General features: G+C 42.9%; 1 protein-coding gene across 1 annotated transcript; it reads left to right on the top strand.

The window, feature by feature from the left end:
* Positions 1 to 2653: 2653 nt before the first annotated feature.
* On the top strand, positions 2654 to 10391 carry RPS15A (ribosomal protein S15a). Its single transcript, XM_039491555.1, has 5 exons — positions 2654 to 2801; positions 4291 to 4428; positions 5942 to 6021; positions 8868 to 8953; positions 10253 to 10391. Exons 1-5 carry the CDS (start codon positions 2654 to 2656, stop codon positions 10344 to 10346), a joined length of 546 nt encoding a protein of 181 aa, XP_039347489.1. The 3' UTR covers positions 10347 to 10391.
* Positions 10392 to 25509: the final 15118 nt, after the last annotated feature.

Here is a 25509-nt window from a genome sequence, read left to right as displayed (position 1 = left end):
AATGTTTATGCTCCTTTCTATTTACCTCACTAGGATTTGATGTCCACTTTTTAAAAGATGCCTTTTTGTCTCACTGCTTCATTTTCATTTCATTGTTACCCCTGCATTGAGACCAGTATAATCTGTGTAACCATACTGCCCCAGTGTGGTAGGCACTGTACAAATACAGAACAAAAAGACAGTCCCTGCCTCAAAAAGCTTATGCTCCAAGGAACGTGTGTTGCACTACAGTGTATCTTACAGAAAGGGAGGCACTCTGTTTTTTCTCCACTGATATCTTCTGGTGAAGGCCTTACACACTACAATTAAGTAATCTCTCAATCTTTTTGATAAACTAAACAGAATGAGTTCTTTAAGGCTCTTACTGTATTCATTTTCTCATTGAATAATTTTTGTGGTTCTTTACCCTCCCCGATTTTTCAAAATCCTTTTTAAAATGTGGGATATCAGAATTGTATGTTGTATCCCAGTATCAGTCCTACTAATACCAAATAGAGATAAAATCACCTTCCTACTCCTGTTTAGTTTTCTAGGGATTGCATTAGCCCTTTTTGCCTCAGCATTGATCTGCAAACTCATATTCAGTTGCTTGTACACTCGGACCCTTAATTTCATTTCAGTCACTCCCTTTCAGGATACAGTCCCCCATTTTGTCTGAATGGCCTGCATTCCTTGTTCCTAGATGTACAACTTAGATGGATGTATTAAAATATTTTGTTTGAATGGGCCTACTTTACCAAGCAATCCAGATTATTCTGTGTGACTGCCTTGTTGTTATTATTATTTACCACTTCACCACTCTTTGTGTCATCCACTCATTTAATCAGTAGTAATTTTATATTTAGTTTTAGGCAATTGATTAAAATGTTGAACTGTACTGGACCTGGTACTGATCCCTGCAGAACCCGGCTAGAAGCATCCTCATTTGAAGATGATTCCCTATTGACAACTACCTTTTGAGATCCATAAATTAGCCAGCTCTCAATCCATTTAACATGTGCTTTACTGATGTTGTCTAATGCTATTTTTTAAATCAGAATGTTATGTTGTGCTAAATCAAACAGCTTTCAAAAGTCTATACATATACAGTTACCTTTCTCGACTAAACGTGTAATCTTCACAGAATTGGGTTTGTGTCATAAAACTTATTTTCCATAAAATCATGGGATGAATTACATTCCTATCTTTAATTCTTTATCAGTGTAATCCCATGCTTTATCTTATTTTGCTAAGGATTTATGTCAGGCTAACTGCTCTATAGCTACCTGGGTCATCCCACGTGCCCCTTTTTGAATACTAGCACAACATTAGTAGTCTTCTGATATTTCCCTGGTATTCCAAATTTTATTAAAAATTAGCATCCGTGACCAAAGTTCTCCTCAGCCACCTGTTTCAGGACTTTTGAGTACAAATTATTCAGGATTGTTAATTTTAAAATGTTTATCCCTAGTATATGATCTTCGACCTCCTCCTCAGTTACTAATGCACTGGAACCTACTTCATCAGCCTCATATAAGATTACATCATACTGTTTCTTTCCAAATACAAACCAGAAATATTTATTGAATAGTTCTACTTTTTCTGCATCATTATTAACAATTTTACCATCTGATGTCATTTCCCTAATGTCTTTGGAATGCTGTCAGATGCACAACACAAAGCTCCCCTTCAGCCAGTTCCACTTCTGATTGTGCTGGTTGCTGAGCTCCCCACTTCTAGGTCCTGAAGTACTTACTAAACTTCTCTGTTAGGACTCCCTAACTGTGTGGGCTGACAAGCTCTCCCCTTGTGAATGTTTCTAAACGTGTGAGGCAGCAAGCTTCCTCTCTGAAACCTTTGATGGGGCAAGGCACAGAGTTCACCCCATGACTTCCGAGGGTGTCTGGCTCCCTTGACTGTGCCTTGCCTCATCTCATGATCTCCTAGGGTGTCTAGCGCCCCCACCCCCGACTGTGCGAGGCACAGCGCTCACCCCATGACCCCCTAAGGTGTCTAGCTTCCCCCCTACTAGGACATCCTGACTGCAAAGCATAAAGCTCACCCCATGATTCCCTTGGGTAACTTCCTCCCATCAGAGCCCCCCGACTGGAAGGCACAGAGCTCATTGCGTGACCCCCCTCGTGTTTAGCTTCCCTCTTACCAGGTCCCCCTGACTGCAAGTCACAGAGTTCAACCCACGGCTTCCTAGCCTGGAGGTCCCCGCTTAGTGGACTACACCATGTGGGGGCACTAAGCTCCCCACTTCCGGCACCCCTGACTGGGGGAGCGGCTCAGTTTCAGGGCTCCCCACAAGCATGCGAGCTCCGAGCTCTTCCCTCACTGCGACGAGTCGCTGCTTCCCTGGGCCAAGGCCTTCACGCTGAGCCCCCTTCCTCACCCCCCGCCCAGATGCTGAGCTCACCTACTACTCCCCGGGAGCCAGCTAACTCCCGTCGGACTGTGGGCCACCGGGCTGCGGAGCGAGCCCCTCCCAAAAGGCGGTCAACTCGGCTGCGTCAAGGTGAGCGGGCATTAGGTTTGTCCGTTCACACTTGCCTTCACCCTCCTCCTTCCCGGACCGGAAGTATTCCGGTTGCTATTGGATACCTGGCGGAAGTATCGACTGCCTGTCCGAGGAAGGGGCAAATAAAATGGCGGGCGCCGCTCTCAGCCAATGACAGCACGAGAGGCAGACGAGCGCTTCTCTCTGACTGGGAGAGCAGATATCGCGAGATCCCTGAGATCTCCTTCCACCACCCCGAGTTCCCATAACACCCTGCACGCGCCTGGCCTCTTCCTTTTTCCGCCATCTTGCTGCACCGGTGAGTTACGGGCCTCTTTGGGCCCTAGGCGCCATCCGCCGTGTACTATCCCCATCCTGGCCCTGCCGGCGTCTTCACCCGCCTTCCCGCCACCTCCGGGCTCCGCCCAACCGGCACAGTCTGTTTTGAGCCGCTTGCGCCCGTCACGGCCGCCGGTGGAGCCCCCCGAATAGGGAGGGGGAGGCGCTTCCCTAGCCGGAGTCCCGCTCACTGGAGGGAGCTGTGGGTGGGGGGAGGGGGAGTTCGGGTGGCAGGCTGGGCCCAAGGAGCGTGATGGTGGGATCGGGCCGGGTGGGAGCTGGGGAATGTGGGACGGTAGCTTGGGCCTGGCAGAGGCGGTGGTGGAGGGGGCATCGCGGGGGTGCAGACGTAGGCTTGGCCCTGGAAGAGGAGGAAGAATGCGGGGCGGGAGGGCGCAGAGTGGGCCTGGGCAGGGAGCAGTCAGTCTCTCTGAGTTCGCGCTAAATAACCCGTAGTTTATCTCCTGTTAAGTCGCTGAGTACTGATTGAGTTTAGCAATAAATGGCCCCGTGCACAGTGCAGATAAATACACCAGGCAAGAGTTTATTGCGTGTGGCAACGTGGCTTGATACAGCCTCTGGACTCCAGGCACCTCGGAGTCTATTGTAAAACTGTATAGCCCCAGCGCCGACAGTGTAATGGCAAATGGGGTGACAGTACAATGCCTTGTCTAACTATGGGATATGTTGCCCTAGTCCTCAGGACATAAGCTTGAGTGCCCAAGTGCCACAGTATCTTCAATGTGCAACTGGATTTCTGCCAAAGATGGGTGAATTGGGCAATACTTAAAAGGTTTTGGACAGGGTATAATGCAGGGTAAATGATTCTTGAAACCCACTATCAAGAGTTGAGAGTAATTTAGTAACCCCCTCCCCAAAGTGCAAAGCCATGTCACTGTAATGGTATAACAGTTCTGTAATTTAAACAGGGTCTAAGATGTTGCTCAGTACTCCAGTGCAGTCTCAACAGGCCTAGGTCCTACTGTGAGATTTTAGCCCCCATTAACCAGTAGGTCCAAAAATAACTAGTGACTGCTTCAGTGACTGATTTCAGAAAGTACAGCTAATCTCTGGAAATTAGGTCTTTCTCATGTTGAACACCTGAAATCTCTGGTCACTTATGAAAAATCCTGGTCAGGATGTCTTGCAGCATCTTTAAATATGCTTTAAGTCTAGACTGTAAGTCTTTGTCTCTGAACATATCTTATTGTAAAACACTAAGTTTTATGCTGTATATGTTGGATAAACTTTTTGTGGCATAAAATGTAGACTGTTGAATATAGTTATGGGTTTGAATTGTGGTGGACATGCACAAATAAAACATCGTGAAGCTTTGTCAGAATAGTAATATCTGCTGTTCTGAGTTCAAATATTCTGAAATTAACAATGTTAACTTTTTCTAAAAGTATCCCTGCTTAAATGTGAAAGCAAGAAGCTAGCATACATAACTAACTTTGTTCCACACGCAGGCATCATGGTGCGCATGAATGTTCTGGCCGATGCCCTTAAGAGCATCAACAATGCAGAGAAACGTGGAAAACGTCAAGTTCTCATTAGACCGTGCTCTAAAGTAATCGTGCGGTTTTTAACTGTGATGATGAAGCATGGTAAGTCATCAGAAAGTAAAATTCATATCTAATTATTTCTATAAAAGGTGTCAGAGGCACCAAAATAGTGTAAAGCTTGACTATCTCCTGTAGCAAAAAGCAACAGAGTCCTGTGGCACCTTATAGACTAACAGACGTATTGGAGCATAAGCTTTAGTGGGTGAATACTCACTTCGTCAGATGCATGTAGTGACATCTGACAACGTGAGTATTCGCCCACAAAAGCTTATGCTCCAATACGTCTGTTAGTCTATAACAGTGGTTCCTAAACTTGTTCTGCCGCTTGTGCAGGGAAAGCCCCTGGTGGGCCGGGCTGGTTTGTGTACCTGCCATATCCGCAGATTCGGCCGATCGCAGCTCCCAATAGCTGTGGTTCGCTGCTCCAGGCCAATGGAAGCTGCGCGGGCCGAGGGATGTACTGGCCGCCGCTTCCAGCAGCTCCCATTGGCCCGGAGCAGCGAACCGTGGCCACTGGGAGCCGCGATCGGCCGAACCTGCGGACGTGGCAGGTACACAGATGGGCCCACCAGGGGCTTTCCCTGCACAAGTGGCTGAACAAGTTTGGGAACCACTGTTCTATAAGGTGCCATGGGAGTCTTAGTCGCTTTTTACAGATCCAGACTAGCACGGCTACCCCTCTGATACTTGACATCCTGTAGCAAAGAGGTATTGCATCCCTTGCAATGTTTCAAACTGCAAAAAAAAAAATTATTTTGGGGTGGGGAGTGGGCAAGGGCAAATACTTTGTTTATTGTCTTTTGCTTGGTGTGTGTAGTGAAGGATAGAATTGGAAGAACTTGGATATGCTGCCAAGATCAAATTAACAATGCAGTTTTTTTTGGAAGCTATCCACAGTGGCCAGTGTTCAGTGTCTGAGTGATTCCTTAGGTAAAACATGCATTGCCTTTTCAAGTGAACTGAAGTTGCATTGAGTTTGACTCTGTGGGAAAATGAGCTGATCAGTTACTCTGCTCTTTTGTAGAGTAAGCTAATCAACTCCTTAAACTTCCAAGTTGAAAAGAGTACTTGGAGAGATGCAGGACTAACCTTACAAAGTTAGTGCTGCCTCGAATATTGCTGGATATGAGACCATTGTTTTAAGTACATTATATGGAGAATAGTTGTGTATTCAGTAATAGCTGAAATGTGATGACTTGTCTACATGAAAAAGTTGCACTATTTTAACAGTTGAGTGCTTATAGTTTTAAGGGTGATTGTTAACCCAACTCAGTGACACCAAGGCAAAAGACTGTGTGTGGATGCTTATTTGGTTTAGCTTAAGTTGATTAGGACTCTTAAGCGAAACCAAAATAAGTCCGTCTTAAACCAAAGTAGGTGCCCAAAAAAGCTTGGCATCAGTTTAATAAAACTGGTATATGAACTGATTTAAAGTTAAACCACTGTAGCTCTCTCATGTAGACATGGCCTAAATGTTAAGTTTTTGACTTGTCTGCATTTGAGACCGTGCACTAATTTGGATAATAAAGGTTCTGCTTGATTTAATTGTTCACAGGTTACATTGGTGAATTTGAGATCATTGATGATCACAGAGCTGGGAAAATTGTTGTTAATCTGACAGGCAGACTGAACAAGGTAGGGTTTGATTTAGTGCTGAATTCTTTTTTTCTTTCTAGAAAGCTGTAATTCTAAGAAATATACACTCTTCATATGCATTTATATTAATCTTTTGAAGGAATTCTTTGAATGTGGTTGTATAATGATAGATGATTTGATAAGGGCATGTGGCTTAAGTGGAAGCTTTTTTAATGATTGTGCTGAATAAAAATGTTCTTGAGCAACCATAACAAAGTAAATGAAGCTTGTGTGGGAATATGTATAGGGAACTCTGCTTGCCAGCACCACTTTCTCTGCTTTTTCCTTAGGAGCTTTCTAGTAAGTACTCATTGTCCACCCATACACCCTGTCTATATTTGTGTAGTCTGATATTATAATTTCAAACAACAATTTAATTATTTCATAATCAGTGAGCTAGAAATTGAATATTTAAGCATTTAAACTGACTTCAGTTGGAACGGATTTGTTTGGAAAATGTTTAAGAAATGCAAACTTGTATCCAGGTGATGCATAATACACCTCTACCCCGATATAATGCGGTCCAATATAACGCAAATTCAGATATAATGTGGTAAAGCAGCGCTCTGGGGTACTGGGTTGCTTTACCTCCTTATATCCGAATTTGTGTTACCGCAAGTGGTTCCTCTGAAACCGCCCGCTGTTTGGCACGGCAAGCCTGGGAGGGAGCAGTGGAGCTGCAGCGTGCTCATGGGAGGAGGCGGAGCGGAGATGAGCTGGGGCGGGGAGGGCTGCAGCAAGTAATGGGGAGTGCAGAGGAACCGCTCCCCACTCCAGCTCATCTCTGCCTCCTCCCCTGAGTGCGCCGCTGCCGCTCCGCTTCTTCTCTTTCCTTCCCCCCCCCCCGCTCCCCTTTTCCAGGCTTGCCAGGCCAAACGACTGCCGGGGAACGCGGTTCCTCTCCCTACCCTGATATAACGTGGTCACACCTATAACACAGTGAGTTTTTTTGGCTCCTGAGGACCATGTTCTATCAGGGTAGAGGTGTACTAGTAAATGACTAGAGAAAATCGTAGAAGCCGAGCGAGCCTTTCTGCTACTAACTGGATTTTGTCTGCTGTGAGCTATTGAGCTGTGCATCTTGTAGATATGTCAGTGCACTGCATAACTTCTTCCTAAATATTCATGTAGTGTTTTTGTGTTGTCAAGAAGATTTCTTTAACTGTCTGGAAATCCTGTGGGCTATATAACTTGACAGTTACCATCATGATCTATTATAACAGATTCCTCCATTGGTTCAAAACCATTTCTCACTGAAATAGTTTAAATGAAAACACTGCCCATCTGGTATGTCAGCATTCTCAATTGGTAGCAGAGAAAGTTGACCCTTCACGAGCATATTTTGGCTCGCTTCCATAAATAACAGAAGTCTGTTCAAATAAACATGTCTTTAAACTGGAAGTTACTTGTCTGGAGCAGGCTGAGGATTCTAAAAGTGCAGTAGTAGAGTCTCATAATTTGACCAGATGGAACTTTATAACAATTTGGAGTCTGTTGTATTTTAGGATAGGGGTGTTTGCTGTCACTGAGCTACTTGGCAATTGTTTTTTGAGTGATGTTTGGCACAACCAAATATGTTTTTCTAAAGCAGCTCTGTTACTTGGGCCAGTCAAACATTGAACAATGCAACAACAGCATACTTTTTGTGCAGGCGTAAGTGGCAAAGACTTGTTAAAATAAATGTAAATACCAATTAAATGGTGAAAATGAAAGTTGCTATCTGCTCCATTTTAGGCGCCAGATTATTAGCATTGCCCATTATTGGCACTTCAACACTTATGATATTGACCTAAGATATACTCTATATTGGCAGTTCTAACTACGCTGTATGCTTCTGGTTTTTAATCATTTGCATAAGATTAGTATAATTAACTTGAATATTTCTTAAGTGGTGAGTTTCTAGGCATGATTTTTAATTTCTCCAACATACATAAAACCGAAAAGTTTGTGTCCAGGTAGCTAACTTTGTACATATTCAGTTCAGCTCAGGAGTTAATGCTTTCTTTAAAGTAGTATACAGCATGCTCGTATGCTCTCCAAGAACTGAACTGACCACAAAATGGCATTGCCTTCTGAGTTTGTAGCCCCAGCCGTAATGTAGTTTCAACCTACCTAGTTGAAAGGAAGAAGGTAGTAGTGAAAACATTATCTAAAAATTGTATCAAAGCAGCTCAGGACTGAATAGTTAGATCCTTTGCTTAGTCCAGCTGACAACCTGAGTATGCACTGCGGATGAAGTTGATGCAGTAATGGAGTGCCATTCTTGGACACTTTGATCTTTCCCTTTCATACAAGTTGGATACTTGATTGGCACTACTAATCCTCTTCTGATCAATGATGTAAAGAGAGACATAGCGCTGAATGCCTTTAAATGCTGCGACTTGTCTAGAGAGACAAGGTAGGCAAGGTATTATTTTTTTATTGTATCAACTTCTGTTGGTGAGAGAGACAAGTTTTCGAGCCACACAGAGCTCTTCTTCAGGTCTGAGAAAGGTATTCATAGTAAAATGCATGGGGGAACAGATTGTAATGGACCATTCAAGGGAGAATGACCTGTTAACACCTCTGCAGTCATAGGATGAAAAGGGGAGTGCGTGTTAATGGGTTATAGATGGTTTTATGACTTATTACAACAATTTTCTTTCCCAGACATGAAGAAGAGCTCCATGTAGCTTTGAAAGCTTTTGTCTCGTCAACAGAGGTTGGTCCAATAAAACATTACCTCACTCACTTTGTCTCTCATAACCTGGGACCCAATGGGGCTACAATACAACAAAGGAAGAAATATATGTAGTAGTCCTCCTGTATCAAAGTTCTTCAGCTTCTGTTGGGGTTTTGTTTTATAGTGTGGTGTGATCAGTCCCAGATTTGATGTTCAGTTGAAGGACCTGGAAAAGTGGCAGAACAACCTTTTGCCTTCACGTCAGTTTGGGTAAGTGCCAGATATGCAGAGTTAAATTGTTGAAATTCACAAATATAACAATTCATAGCAGTTCTCCTAAGTGAAAGTAGTTGGTGCAAAAGAAAACCTCTTAAGATAATTTCATAAATGAAACTAGCATTGTTTTGAAGATCTCTGTTCTGATCACTTCTTCAGAAAGGGGGGACACACTTAAAAATCAGTTTTTATATAAGCATTTAACTACTGCTAAAAATTAGCACCAAGAGACAGTCATCTCCGTTTTTCAGTTTGTGCATCTGACGAGACTTCGTATAGTCAATTTCATCTACATCATTCTCACTCTTCTCCCTCCAAATGTTGGTCTTAATTCTGTAGAAACACTTGAAAAGAAAGTTGTAATAAAAATACAAATTAACAGGTACTTGGGTATAGGTGTAGTATCAGAAGTGACTGAGGTCTTTTTTTTAAATCTCTAGATGTCAAACTAAGGACTTTCTTTTAATAGAGGCCTTGGCTGTTACATTAAATCAATATAGTAGAATCCCACTGACACTGAATCTTGTGAATAAGTGAACAGACACACCAAAGCAAGGAAAGATTCATTGCTAAATGTACAGTTACTATAAACAGTTAACTATAGCTAAACATTGCTCTAGTATTCTAGTACATATACTTCAGCATATTTTGTGCAAATTAAATAGAACCTCTTGTGAGGTTAATCTTAACAGTCAACTTTTGTCCGGAAAGCATGCTAATTACCATAGATAGGTGTTAGAAATAACTAAAGTTACCCTGGCTGTCTGCAGCTGAGTACTAATATTCAAGTATTAGCAACATCAACCTGAGCAACTTTGAGTTCTACACCATATGACGTTTTCAGTTAGCAATCTGGCATAATGCCAGCTATACACTTGTTATGAGCAGGTAATTGACATGGGTTTGAAAATGGTGACATGGTCCAGCTGCAAAGTTGGGACTCATGACCCCTGGTAACACTGGTTCATTTCTGTGATGTAACAGGAATGTCAAATGAAAATTCCTAGTGTAGATAAGGTTTGTGGGGAAGCCAGGAAGTCTGCTTTAAAGAGCATATCTTCAAATTTAAATTTGCCATTAGTACAATTTTAAATTCTCACGCATTTTAAAATAGCATATTTGTAGGGTTTGTGTAACTATTTTACATTAGGACTGTTGTAGTCTAAGTTGTCACATTTCCTTGGCTAAAGAAACAGACGCACTACAAAAATGAGATTGGACGGTTTTTCTAACTGTATGAGTGGTAGGGAAATCTACCATAATATGCTACTGAAAATACTTTTTACTTAATAGGTACATAGTGCTGACAACTTCCGCTGGCATCATGGACCATGAGGAAGCAAGGCGAAAACACACAGGAGGCAAAATCCTGGGATTCTTTTTCTAAAACTTGTAAAAGAGGCATACTAATAAATTGTTCAAATGGACTCTGTTTGCATTCAGTATTAATGGTTTGGAACGCTTCCTTTGGGAACACTTACTGATTCACTGCAATATGTAATAACACTTAAGACCTAATGGTATACGCCACACACTGTAAAACATGAAAAACGTATTGTAATTGAGCCAGTTCTAGATTTGGCATCTATTCTGCTCTGCTTACAATTTTCTAATTCTACAAAGCTGTTAATTCCAGTTCAACAAGAAACAAGTTATAGCCAATTACTCCAAAATGCCCCCAAATCCTCTGTGTAAGTTCTGGAATGTTGAACTGCACAGTATTATAGCCTATCACTGGGACCACCTCTTATTGGGAGGTATGAATATTTAGTGTCTAGGGTTGTTAATGTGGATTGTTTGACCTTAAGGATAGTTAATGAAAGATGGTTTGCAGGTTGCTATGAAGACAGTTTCAAGGGAATAACAAAGTAGCTTCTGTGCTTTGAAATATAAATCCTAATCTTATAGAAGTTTCTACTAGTCCAGGAAATAAGTACAGTGGACAACTAATCTATTTTTTCCTAGGTTTTCCAATTAATCTTTTTGTTAAAGCTTGTTTAAAAAAATGCAAATGTATATGCCTTCTCAATGTAGCTGTTCAAATTTAGAGTTGTGAGGTTCTGGGACTGTTGAACCCATTCCAGAATGGTAAAAAACTCTGAGATCTCAAATAAACAGCAGGCAGCAACAAAAATTGGATTAGTATCGAGTTATCGGTCACATTCTTCAAAGTCCAAGTACCCCCAAGATACAGTGGATTTTTTTTTTAATGCTGTAACAGGAGAAGAGAGACTGTTGAGCTCATTTCAAACAGTACCAGAGAACGTGAAGCAAGTTTGCTTGTAGCACAGCTGCACAGCCGTAGCACTTCAAGGTAGACATTACTTATGCTGATATGAGGGGTTCTCTCATTGGCGTACAAGAGGTGGTAGCTAGGTTGAGGGAAGAAGCCTTCCATTGATTAGCACTGTTACGCTTATAAAAACTCACTGAATCTTTTTCAGGGGACAAGGCAATACACTGTGTTTATTTTAAAATGCTAAACAAGTATTAAAAATCAGTAAGTATATGCATATATTCAAACAAGCACACCCACCCACGAAGGTTTTGCATCTGGTGTTATAGTTACCAGTCCTTATTGTAGCTCGAGTCAGCCTAGTGGCCAGCTAGACTGAACACAAGTAGGGGAATCTGGGCCTCTGTCGAACGCGTCCGATTCTCCGTTGTTGCAGAGTGATCCAAAGCCTCCTGGCTCTCGCCCACTATTATAGTAGTTGTCTTTCATGTAAGTCTATGGATTTTGCTGTGTCCGCAGGGATCCGTTAATTGCAAATCTGCTGTTCTTAGTCATATTTCATCAGTGATGTTTGGATCCTCAATCACAAACTACTTGCTGGGTGTTTACACAGCTGCTCCTTACCTTATACTTTGTTCTTAGTTTGGGGCAGATGCCTTGCACTTCAAGGTCGTTAATCTGCACTCCGGCCATCAGGACAGGATGACACTGGTGTCTTGTGATTAGACTAATCTACTCACATCCTTGCGTACCTCATTCACACAAAGAACAGCTAAGTAGAGGAAGTTTAAACAATTTCACAGCTATACATTCTTCTAAGCAATTAAAGGGAACAGCACAGGTGCTGTTAATTTTCTAAAAAAGAAGGCTTATAAAGAAACATGATTTTGAGACAAATCAATCTCATTTACTACTTTAGTTCATAAAACAAATTACTAACTCAAAAAATTCAAAACGGCTTAATAGGTCAGGGCAACTTTGTCAGGGATTGGTACCGTGTGTGCATTGGCTAACAACACTGTCTACACAGGGATTTAGGTCGATTTAACAGCACCACTTGGGTGTGCATTTTTCACACCCCAGCCTGGTGTAGTTAAATAGACCTAATTTTCTAGTGTAGACCAGGTCTTACACTTAGGCCTGGTCTACACTAGGACTTTAATTCGAATTTATCAGCGTTAATTCGAACTAACCGCTCAACCGTCCACACCAGGAAGCCATTTAATTCGAACTAGAGGGCTCTTTAGTTCGAATTTGGTACTCCACCCCGGCAGGTGGAGTAACGCGCACTTGCGCTCGAAGGGCTTGGTGTGATGCTAATCGAACTTAGCAGCTCCGGGAGCTATCCCACAGTGCACCACTCTGTTGACGCTCTGGACAGCAGTCCGAGCTTGGATTCTCTGGCCAGCCACACAGGAAATGACCCGCGAAAATTTGAATTCATTTTCCTGTCTGGGCGGTTTGAATCTGACGTTCTGGTTGCACATCGGGGCGAGCTCCGCAGCACCTGCAACGATGCAGAGCTCTCCAGCAGAGGAGTCCGGCAATCCCAGAATAGAAAGAGGTCCCCAGCATGGACTGACCGGGAAGTCCAGGATCTGATCGCTGTGTGGGGAGAGTCTGCTCTCGGAGCTGCGCTCCAACAAGCGGAACGAAGACCTTCGAGAAGGTCTCTAAAAGACAAAGAAATGATACGGATACGGGATGCGATGCGCGTGAGTGTGAGAAGTGAAGGACCTAAGACAAAAAAAAAAAAAAGAGAGCGAAGCGGCGCCCTCCGAGCCAACCCCCAGACATGCATACGAGGCACTGCATGCCATTCTAGGGTGGGGGTGCACCAGTGCCCCCACCAGTGGGTGTGGGGACCCGAGGGCGGAATGTGTGTGGGGACAGTTCCCCCCCTGTTCGCCGATGGGGAAGATGAGGAAGGGTCTTTAGAGGACGGCGCAGGCGACATCGAACCCACTCCCGCTTTCCCTGACAGCCTCTATCACCTCATCACCATCCCCTCATCCCCACCCCCCCAACCAACCACCCCGCTCGGAATCAGGGGGGAAGGATCAGGCAGGAAAGGCAAGCAGTGAGGGAAACATTTATTATTTTAAATTTATTATATTTAAAAAAAAAGAAAAATATAAAAATAAAAAAATAAAAAAAAAAACAAAAAAAAGGTCTACACACAAAGCAAACAGCAACAAACAGCAGGGGAGCATGGATATCTCAAAAGCTCAAAAGGAAAAGAAAAGCCTCAGAAAAAGAAGCAAGAGGAGAGTGTTTGGAGGTGCTTGTTGGAATTGAAGCACTCTCTTCATGCCATCCTCATCCATGCCAGGGGGAGCCTCGCCCACGCAGCAGCAGCATGGCAGTCCTGTCTGTGCAGGGCTCTATTTACATATCCGCTCTCTCTGTGTGCGCCTGACGCCTCAGGGTGATGTCGGTGTGGAAGTGTGCTGCATCTATAGTGGAATTAGTGTACTGTTACTTGTGTGCATGGTAGACTTTTTACTTTGCAAAGAAAGACTCTCAACAACAGAGTTTTTTTTTTGCATAAGAATGACCTCGCTTAAACAGCCACGTGTTGCAGGCCTCAGAGAAAACCATACAGGGTCTTTCGCTCACTGGCGGGAGATGCGCATAACGCTCATCTTTCTCTTTTTGCACATTGCCCAGCAGGAGAGCACAGCTAAGCACTATCTGATAAGCAGTCTGTACTGTAAAGCTTACCAGGACTTTGTGCAAGAGGATGCAGCTGTCTCTCCTCGCATGCGCTATCCAGTGCAATCGCGCGCCAATGAGAGCGTATTCTGATCTCTGAGACTTGACTTAGTTCCGAGATCTCCCTGAGAGTTCTTTCCCTACTGTTGGTTCTTAACTGAAAATGACTGACTGTACTGTATTTTACCATTTTTTTGTTGATCACACAGCTTTACTTTTTTTTCTGCACACACATCCCACGCCATTCACCGCCTGCCCCAGATTAGCCCAAAAAAGAAAAGGACGGGACGAAGAAAGAACTGATGAAGAACACCAGCAGGAAGCGGCGGGCAGCAGAGCAGAGGCGCAGAGCAGAGAGGAGAGCAGAGCAGAGACGCACATCAGGCGCATGGAGCGGTGGCGCAGGGAACACGCAGGGGGCGGGAAGGCGGGGCGCAGCAGACTCAGGAGGAGCAACTCACACGCTTGGTCTCATGTGCGCCACGCGACAGAAGCAGGCAGAGAGGACAGGCAGGAGGAGAGCAGGCAGGCAGCACATCGCCAGCAGTGCCTGCAACCTGTCACCCAAAGTGACAAGAAGGAGGGGAAGAGGGAAGGAAGAAGGAGGGACTGCACAACAGCAGAGCAGCAGAGCATGCATGTACAAGACAAGACACACCTCTTTGTAGGAAGTTCTTCCTCCTTCTTCCACATCCCCACATCCCCCCCCAAATCACCACCCACCCCCCCACTGTGTATAACATTAAAAAAGCTGTTACTATCTGTCTCTGTTTCTCTCATGTCAGAAGTCAGAAGTGGGGGGGGGATTTTTACATTACAGTGCATAGCCCACATTACCAGGACAGACTGGGGGCAGGTCAACTGCAGGGCACACACACTGGGCAGTCACTAGGCCAGAGGGAGTGTGTGTGTGGTGTATGCTGCCCCCAGTCTTTCCTTGATGTGTAGGGGTCCTGTGCCCATCCCCGAAATGTAAAGGCAGGCTCTTCACATGCATTTTTTGGACCGAGTCGATCTCCTCCCGGTGCCCCGAGCCCAAAAAAGAGACTCATCCAGGGGCAGATACTCACCCTTCCCCACCCCTCACCCTTCCAACGCCCAAACCCACAGCCATGGTAACCCCTATCCAAGGACGGCACCCTCGCCCCTTCCTGCAAACCCACCTGCGCGCCATGAACCTTGCCGCCCCACCCGCGTTGATGTTGGTAAACGTCCCCTATGGTCCACCAGCTTGCAGCACCACCAAAAGCAAGCCCTTTTTTAATATGTTGCTCGCTGCTGGTGTGGGCTGGTGCCAGGATAGGGATGTGAGTCCATAGCCCCACCCCAGTTTTTGGGAATCCCATGTGTGCGAAGCATCTGATGATGACTGGACATTTCGACAGTCACTACCTTTGAGAGCAGTTGCTCAGCAGCGTGGGCTACTTGAATGACAGCAATCCCCACGTAGATTTGCCCACGCCAAAGTGGTTCGCTACTGACCGGTAGCTGTCTGGCGTGGCAAGTTTCCAGAGGGCTATGGCCACTCGCTTGCACAGTCAGGGCTGCTCGCATCTGTTGTCCTGGCGCGCCTCAGGGGGGGGACAGAGTCACACAGTTCAAAAGAAAGTGTCCTACACATCCTGAAGTTCGCAGCCGCCACTCTGTGTCATCCCAGACCTGCAGCACTATGTCCACCAGTCTGTGCTTGTTTCCGGGCCCAGAATCGCCGTTCCACACCATGAACTTGACCCATTGCCACCATGATCTCCACTGCCCGGCGTCTGCTTTGTGAGAGGTCTGCGCCACTCTCTCACCGTGCTGCGGAGCCTCCTCGCCGGTTTCTCAGCATCTGACTGTGCTGACTGTGGAAGAGGGGACGATAACGCGCGAGGAGTTGACAACGGCCATAAGTGCAGCGATGATCGCGGGCTCCATGCTCGCAGTGCTGTGGCGTCCGCGCTGTAACCCGACCAGATAAGGGCGAACAGATTTCCGGCGCAAAGGAGAGGAGGCGGGATTGACGGTTCAATGGCGACACATTTTTCCCCAGCATGCATTGGGGGAAATCCTACAACCAATGGGCAGCGGGGAGTGCGGGATAGCTTCCCACAGTGCACCGTTCCAAAGTCGAAGCTGGCCCGTGAATGTGGACTCAGAAGTTCGAATTTGTGTATTTAGTATGGATACACAAATTCGAATTATTAAGGTCGAATCCACAAATTCGACTTAAGTAGATTCGAAATAGTCCTGTAGTGTAGACAAGCCCTTAGACTTGTTGGAATAGAACAAATATCTTTACATTTTAATCATTAAATATATAGTTTTCCTTAGTATAATCAAGTATACAACTTGCAGATTTCCTTATCTTTGTGTCCTGGGCATCAGTGCAATCACTGTATTAAAAATAACTGGATCAGATGGAAGTCTTCCACTGCAGAATCCTTAACTGAGCCTAAGATGGAAAACTAACCTTATTCATAGTGCTTGAGTTAAATAACATAAGAGTAGCAGTAGACTGATAAATGCAAAATAATGGTTCTGGTGTTAAAATGTTTCCTGAAAGAAAATTGGAAGACATTAACGTATTCCTAAAAAATTCTCAGGTTATTTTTTTGTAAGCATGGGATACCTGTTTGTGCTATTTAGTGGTGATGGGTGCAGTTCCCATTGCGAGCTCTCAATCTTACAGCTTGGTGTTCATAAAGCTCTTGGGATCACCTTAAGATATACTATAGTTTTCTTTAATTCTTTGCTTTGTGGTGTTGCCATCCAGACAGGAAATAGTTGAAATGTAGATGTAACATCAAGGCTGTGGTGGTAGGTATTCCCTCGAATGAGGTTCACTCTGGTTTTAAGCTCACTAATTCATTTATTTTCTTTTGTTGGTGACTTATGGAGCCCAAGTCTAATTACAAAAATCAGCCATTAACATGTGTATAGCTCTATCCAATAGTCTATCTGCAGTAGGTGTGCTTCCTTTAACCTCATACAAGCACCTCATTGATTTGATCCTACTTTGGAAACTTCTGAAATGGAAGATTTTAATGTCTCTGGATGACTTCTCAGTTTAGGCTAAGGCTGTCTTATGTATTAGAGTATATTCAGTTTATTTCATGATCCAATACTATTGACACCAGGCCTAGAGCATCTGTTCCTTCACATTAATAGCCCCTGCACCAGATGGAAGGGAAGGGCATGTATGTAAGTAGGTGGCACCAGGAGCACTGTCCCAGGACAGATTTTACTGTACATAAGTTTCTTTTAGAGCAGCGGTTTCCAGACTTGCCTACTATGGACTACATTCTAATATGGGCTTCCTTCCTATTCATGATCAAATAAAACCCAGGTGGCAATTACAGCTTTCTTTAATGTGATTTAGCATGTAAAAGTAAGGGAGAGCAGCCCCATGTGGTCAGCCAGCCTTCCACAGATGGAAAACTTGAAAGCAGACTTGTAGTGTTTGAAGTTACCATATACACAAGCACTGGTGTGATTCTAAGGGAAGAAGCAGCATTGGTTGCATTTTTTAAAAAATAACTTTTGTACTGATGAAAAGTGAAGAGACTGCAAAAGCAACTGTGGAAGTAATTTTCTGTGGAAGCTTTGTTTGAATCTGTCTCATCCTCATTAGCTGATACTGCTTTGAAGTTATAATCCTATATCAGATGCATCTATAGTCAGAAATTGAAATGTCACAATACAACATGAAAAAGCTAAAATGAGGTAACATGAAGAGGATCTTGAAAGCTGTAAAATACTAAATCAAATTGCATGTCTAGGTAGTTTTGCTTTGGTAATAGTCCCCATTTAACTCTGCCTAACATAAGATTTCCATAATCTCTGGCTGCAGTTCTACTAGCTAGTTGCTGCAGGCTAGAGATGCATTTAATTTCTGAAACAAGATTCAGCAACTAACATGTTGGATTACAGCACCCAGCACAATGCCTTAGTATGGAGCTGCTTTAGAAGGTTTTGTAAAATCTTTCAGTTCTAAAGCAGGCTGTAGAAAATGGGAAGAGAGGTGCTGAAAAGCCGTGGCGGCGCTCAGAAGGTTTAGCTAGCTATCTCCCTGAGTGAAATCTAATCTTTGCAGATTGTCCAGAAGAGCGCCATATTCAATAGCATGCAAGTTTTCTGAACTTGCATGTGCGCCCATCCCCTCGGCTAGCCGGAGCTGGACTTTAGAGAAAAGCATTAACCTGACTAAGAAACTTGAAAGACTGCATCTAGTTGCTATTCGTAAACCTGCACGCTAGCCACTATATTAAATCCAACTCCTTGCATGAATTGCCTTTGGAAGTGTTTCTGGAAGCAGAACTGCTTGCCTAGTTGAGGAATGGTTAGTATTTGTAAACCACGAATAATAGGTGTTTTTCCCACATGTACAATGTATTCTCACTTTCATGTCCCCACAATTTACAAAGGTGGGTAAGCATCACTAGTCCTATTTCAAAAGTGGTGGAATGGTTAAAGGGGTTAAATAACTCACCTAAGATCAGCCAAAAAGTCTGGGGCAGTCAGGGAATGAATGGTGGTGATCTGCTAGACCAGTGGCTCAACCTTTCCAGACTACTGTGCCCCTTCCAGGGGTCTTGATTTGTCTTGCATACTCCAAGTTTCACCTCACTTAAAAGCTACCTGCTTACAAAATCAGACACATACAGAAGTGTCACAGGACACTATTACTGCCATTGCTGACTTTCTCATTGTTACCATATCATTATAAATCAATTGGAATATAAAAATTGTACTTACATTTCAGTATATAGCTATATAGACCAGTATAACCAAGCTGACTGTATGAAATTCTAGCCTGTACTCCAATGCTTTTCCTGTAGCCTGTTGTAAAACGAGGCAAATATTTAGATGACTTGATGTATCCCCTGAAAGACCTCTGTACCCCCATGGTTGAGAAACACTGTTTGTCATCTTAGTCTGTTGATCACATGCACTATAGAAACTGCATCTTCCTTTCTTACTGACTGTGGGCATTTCTTTTTCAGAGTTTAATTTATTGTTTAAAAAAAAAAGAAAAAATTAATTTTGCTGGATATGTATTTCTCTTGCAGTGAGAGATTCTACCAGCAGGTGGTAGCATATGATTTAATTATCCAGGGTTTTTGAAAGATTATGCTAAATGATGAGCTGCAAGTCCCGTCTATTCTAGTTGTGCTGATTACTTCCTTGCTCTGGGATCATGATGAGGTCCTTCTGTCTTTTGTGTAGCTAAGGAAAGATCCTGACTCTTATCTCACGCTAGTGTACTTCTGTTTGTTTTGCACAAGGCTAAGTGAGATGAGACTAAGGACTGAAAAAGAAATCTGATCTACAAGATGCTGGATCAAACTGAAGTCTGATGGAACGCCAATGATTTCAATTATCAGAGGGGTAGCTGTGTTAGTCTGGATCTGTAAAAGCAGCAAAGAATCCTGTGGCACCTTATAGACTAACAGACGTTTTGCAGCATGAGTGACTTGCATCCGATGAAGTAGGTATTCACCACTCCAGCTCATGCTGCCTGTTTCGTGTTAGTCTATAAGAAGGATTCTTTATCAGAAGGGGGGGCCGTGTTAGTCTGGATCTGTAAAAGCAGCAAAGAATCCTGTGGCACCTTATAGACTAACAGACGTTCTGCAGCATGAGCTTTCGTGGGTGAATACCCACTTCTTCAGATGCAAGTCTGAAGAAGTGGGTATTCACCCACGAAAGCTCATGCTGCAGAACGTCTGTTAGTCTATAAGGTGCCACAGGATTCTTTGTTGCTTTTACAGGATTCTTTGCTGCTTTTAATGATTTCAATGGAATTTTACACCAGGACTGATTACTCTGATCCCTTATGTTTTAATTACTGTGTGGGAGAAGCCAATCAAAGCAGTTCTATCAAGAATGGCACACTTTTTCAGGTTCTTAAAAACTAACACTTATGAGTAGGGCCCCACCAAATTCATGGTTCATTTAGGTGAATTTCACGGTCATAGGGTTTTTAAAATAGTAAATTTCATGATTTCAGGTATTTAAATCTGAAATTTCAGGGTGTTATAATTGTAGGGGTAATGACCCCAAAAGCTTATTGTAGGAGGGGTTGCGGTACTGCCACCCTTACTTCTGCACTGCTGCTTGCAGAACTGGGCAGCCAAAGAGCGGTGGCTGCTGGCTGGGAGCCCAGCTCTGAAGGCAGAGCTGCTGCCAGCAGCAGCGCAGAAATAAGCATGGCATGGTATGATATTGCCACCTTTACTTCTGCACTGCTACCTTCAGTGCTGGGCCCTTGGTCAGCAGCCACCACTCTGAAGGCAGCAGTGCAGAAGTAAGGGTGGCATGGTATGGTATTGCCCCCCTTACTTCTGCGCTGCTGCTGGCGGGGCACTGCCTTCAGGGCTGGGTGCCCAGCCAACAGACACCACTCTCCGGCCACCCAGCTCTGAAGGCAGTACAGAAATAAGGATGGCAATACTGGGACCCCCCTAAAATAACCTTGCAACCCCTCCTGAAACTCTTTTGGGTCAGGACCCCCAATTTGAGGAAAAACTGGTCTCCCTGGAGAAATCTGTACAGTATAGGGTATGAGCACACAAAAGACCAGCTTTCACAGTCCGTAACACATTTTTCATGGTCATGAATTTGGTAGGGCCCTACTTATGGGTCAGTTACCAGAAATACTAATAGTAATTACATGTAGCTCTTTACTGTCCTTTAAACTGAACGAAGTCAAATTATTTCAATGGCTTTCCTGTCAGTGCCTTTGAGATTCTAGGAGACAAATTCAGTGGCGACAAACACTGATGGATGTTAGTCATCAAGTGTAAACTGGACAGAAAATGGATGTATGTGAGTTTAAGTGGCAAAGCTTTGACTTTCATCATTGCAAGTTGAGGGATAAGAGTGGGTATAATAGGAAGTGAAACTCATAGAACTGTGAAGATAAAACAGACCACCTGGTTTTCTCTTGTGCTCTCTTTATCTTTCCCACTACATCCAGCCTCTACTTTGATGTGTAAATCCCAGGTGGCCTACCCACTGAGTGCCAAATCAGTGCAAGTTACATTGGGTCCAGAACTAGGAAGCAGTAAAGCACTTACACCACTGTGTATTGCTGCATTTGGCTCAGACTTCTGTGGTCATGACACAACTAGGCACGATAAGTACATGTAGCAATCTGAAATGCGTTCCCACATCTATGAGACGTACCATTACGGTGGTTACTAATATTGTAGGTATAGTTTGGTCTAATATATAGCTGTTAATACAAGATCTGATGAAGAGCAAAGCTAAATGTTACTCGAGAGTACTGAAATTACATTCCAAGACATTAGCTTGCCTACGTATAGGTAAAATGAAATAGGAGTGAAATCCTGGCCCCTGTAGTCAATAGCAGCACTCTCATTGACTTGAATCCAGGATTTTATCCTTATTGGGAATGGATTGCAGTCTTGCTGCCATGTCTCTGTTGTACTTTGGATAGGAAAGTTCTCTCTTCTACTATGACATCCATTATTTGGGAAAAAGATAAATTTAACGAAGAAGCTACCCTGCTGATGATTGACTTCTTTAGAGCTATATTAGGGCTGCATTTCTAGGATGTTTGAACTGATGAGTTTTTAGTATTTCCAGTTGCTCATTTTGTAAACATTATGTCCTTGATCTGCATGGTAGGCTAGTAACAAACTTCAGGCCATGTCTGACTCTGCTTTTGGTTGAGAAGTTGCTGGGAGCTTCTCCCCTTCAGTTTATCTGTGGCACGTCAGGTAGGATAGTTGGCAGATGTTTCTCTCATCACATTTTGTGGGTGTCAGGACCTGCATGAATTTATCTCTAAACTAAAATCCTAGTTTAGATCTGGTAAAAGCTGCCACCACCCAATCAGCGTGGATTGGGACACAGTCCTTCGAAAATCCTTGGGGATCCCAAGAGCCCCAAATTTCTTACACCCAGGAGAAATAAACCATTCCCCTGCTTCCTCCATCCACTACAGAGGATGCAGATCAACCAAGTTCTTAACAGAAAAGATTTATTAAAGACCAAAAAGAAAGTACTTGTCTCGGTAACCAAGATGGAACAATACACAGGGTCTAAACTTATCAATCTCTGGAGAGAATCCCCCCTCCTTTCTTTCTCAGTAAAAGCAAAGTAACAGCAAACAGGAATAAAGAATTTCCTTCAGCAAACACACAATTGCAAATGTAGAAATCAAATTATAAGACTAATCCGCCTTTCTAATTAATACTCACTATTGGATTGTAGGAACTACTCCAGGAGAACTTGGAGACATGACTGGCCTCTCTTAGATCCAAAGAGAGCACGCACAATCCAACAAAGAACACAGACAAAGGCTTCCCTCCACAGAGATTTGAAATTATCTTGTCTCTGATTGGTCCTCTGGTCAGGTGGTCATCAGGTACTGCATGTTAACCCTTTACAGGTAAAAGAGACCTTAACCCTTAACTATCTGTTTATGACAGTGGGCTATTTTAGTTTTTGACTCATGAGGAGCCAGCCCAAATATACTGTACATTAACTGGTCTTTCAATTCAGGGAAGCTAAAAGGCCTGCATCTCAGCTTCATCTGTGTCCCAAAACACTACTGTCAGATGTGAAGGTGTGGTGTTTCTCCTTCTGGTGAAATTATGATGAAAGGCCCTTCGTCTTCTGACTCTACGTAGTCAAAGAGGAATGATGCTGATAGTCAATAATATTACACCCTGCAGATCATTGACCTGAGAGTCACTGATGAACTGGGTTCTCTCCCTTGATCCAGGGGCTCCTGTGTTTTCCTTTCTTTCACTACTCCTTGCAGTTCTTGGCCTTTATAAAGACCTAGTGCTTTTCACTATTTCCAGCCTCATGGACCCTGGCCTGAGCTGAGAGGCAGATGATTAGTCACAGGTGTGGCTGGGCCCTTCTCCTGTTAAAAAGGCCCGTGCTTTTGTCTGCCTTTTCTCCCCAGGAAAATCAGTATCCTGTAAAAAGCTAATGCAAACAGAGAATGTGAAGGAGCTACTCAGTTGGTTCATGATTACAAATTACATAGTCTCAGATGACAAGGTTTCCTGTGTTTTTTCAAAAGGCTAATTCAGATTTATAAATAAGATTAGCCAATGTTAAATATCTCACAATATGATTTGATTTGACCAAGAGCTTGATAAATTGTCTCAATAGGTTTGGTAAACAGAACCTGAATGTTTAGTCCAGAGGAATGGCCAATTCATTTCAGGAAATTTCAGAAACAGTATGTATTCATTCTGAAAGTCACCTATTCAAATGCTTTCTGTTCTCCAAAGGAATCTATTTATACACACAGTTCCATTCTAAAACATAAATAAAACTACCTAATTTGACATAATGCTGATTTACCGTAGCAGACAGAAAAGTATAACAGCAGGAATATTAAGGACTAGTGGCTCCACTTTAACTGGGAAATTGGTATTAAAGTAAGTGAAGATTAAATAGAATCTGTTATCAAATGCAAATGGTCCAAAATACCAGAGTGCTCTGTGATATTTCTTTGTAAAGATGGGTGTACATGAAATTTTTTCTGTCACCTGAGTACAAAAATCTAATTTGGTTTTGTTTATAAATTGTATTTCTATCACAAAGATATACCAAAATGTTGGCAGAGTGCATTAAAAGCATAACTGGATAAGGATTCTCTATTGAATGAGGTCATTTATTTGAATACCAGTCTACCCCTTCTGTTGAAAACAGGACCAATGACAACAGAGGGGGAAATGTGAATACCACTTGAAATAAAATGTTTCACTTCTACTGGCGTTCAGTGCACATACTTAACATTATGTAAATGAGTGCTAAGAAAATAAGCTGAATCTTTGGCGAAAAAGAAACAAAGGAGAATTTACTGAAAAATTCTCTATTGCTGTCATAATATACAAAGGAACTGGACATAGAGAGGGTCCCATCACTGGGAGTCATTGGGAGTTTTTGACTTCCCTAGGAATGGGGATTGGACTAGAGTAACCTGTCAGCTCCTCATGGGAGCTCTATGTAAATATAGAAATCTAACCACCATTTCTGGAAAGGTGGCCTTGTAAGTTAGATTTGGCCAAACCTGACGGTACCAGGAGTCAGGCATTCTATTCCCAGCTCTGCCATGGACTACCCATGGGGCCTATGAAAGGTAACAAACTCTTTGTGCCATAGTTTATTGATCTGTAAATGTGGTGGTATGATTCATAGAGGAAGAGTGTTACATTCCACAGTGTGTAATCAGCTAAGTTATGCTGGGGATACTATATCTTGACTAATATGAAGTCCACTGCTCAAAGGGTTAAAACTTTACAAGTAAAGGGAAATGGCCCCAATGCCTGTCTGGCTTCAGTTGGTGCTGGACAGTGGTGATACATTTAAACAAAAGAGGTTTTTAACAGCCCTTGTTAGGGAAGAAATTGTTACGTTTGTGTATTGGAAGCAGATGGCATTTTCTTGTTCATTTTGCATAATGGTTTTGGTTATAACACTGTTCTAGTTATGCGGTTCTCTAATCAGAATGGCCTCCAAAAATTTAACCAAAATATTTGTTGCTTTCAGGAATTCATCTTTATTAACTCAGCGCGCGTGCGCACACACACACACACAAAGATGAGCAGATATCTAATTAATAACTAAATTACAACCTGCTAAAATGTGATACTTTTGCTTTGATATGATGATATATTAGTCGCACTCACTTTATATAACCTGGGTTTCAACTGGAATTTTAATACCTTGAACACACCAGGCATACCTTGTTCATTTTTCTGAAACTGAGGAATTGGATGTGTTAAATACTGTACAGCTATTTTAAGTGATCTGAAACAAATTGTTCTAGCTGCATTCCTGCCTGAGCTTGACTGTGGGCCAGAAATATACATATATAGTATTAATACAGGTGGAGAAATGGTGCTTGTATCATTTTGACAATAATGTTCCCCGTAGTAATTCTGGATTAATAGATTTTAAGGCCAGAAGAGACCATTAGATTATTTATCCTGACCACCTGTATAACACCATAGCATTTCATCCAATTACTCCTGTATTGACCTGGATGAAATTCCTAGACAGCTGGAGAGAGAGAGAGACATGTTAGTGAACAAACATAAAACTGGAAGTCTCGCTAGCAGGGAAAATTGTTCCCCTTGTTGTTTTATCCTTACAAAGGTTTCATGCATCAAACTTAGAAATCTTAACGTACATGAGTTCTATGGCATCAGTTGAGACATGTATGAATCTGTTTTGAAAAAAAACCCAACCAATCTTATGAATGTCTAGTCACTCAGCTCCCATTTAAAAAATAAAAAATCTGATTTCTATCTAATTTCTTTAGTACAATAAGTCTGGCTCAGTTTGCTCCACCCATATTTTGAATTCTATATTTGTTTTTGCTCAGATTCTTTTTATCTAATAAACCAGTCAACTATGCAACTGTCTAATAAGAATAATACTTTACACTGACAACACCTTTTATTCAAGCATCTCAAAGCTCTTTTCGAACAGCTCTCCCAATGCCCCATGTCTCTCCATACCCCTGTGAGGTACATAGGTAAGAATTATTACTCCCGTTGTACAGATAGGTGACTTGCCTAATGTCACACTGTAAGTCAACAGCAAAGATAGGAATAGGATC

Source organism: Mauremys reevesii, linkage group 10, assembly GCF_016161935.1.
Source record: "Mauremys reevesii isolate NIE-2019 linkage group 10, ASM1616193v1, whole genome shotgun sequence".
NCBI classification, from domain to species: domain Eukaryota; kingdom Metazoa; phylum Chordata; order Testudines; family Geoemydidae; genus Mauremys; species Mauremys reevesii.
The sequence above is the reverse complement of the archived record's forward strand: the minus strand, read 5'-3'. Positions and strand labels throughout refer to the sequence as shown.

Coding starts and splice junctions, on each gene's coding strand:
- RPS15A (XM_039491555.1), top strand. CDS start 2,654: ATGACAGCACGAGAGGCAGACGAGCGCTTCTCTCTGACTGGGAGAGCA. Junction 4,429..5,941: donor AACTGTGATGATGAAGCATG/GTAAGTCATCAG, acceptor AATTGTTCACAG/GTTACATTGGTGAATTTGAG. Junction 8,954..10,252: donor TTGCCTTCACGTCAGTTTGG/GTAAGTGCCAGA, acceptor TTTACTTAATAG/GTACATAGTGCTGACAACTT.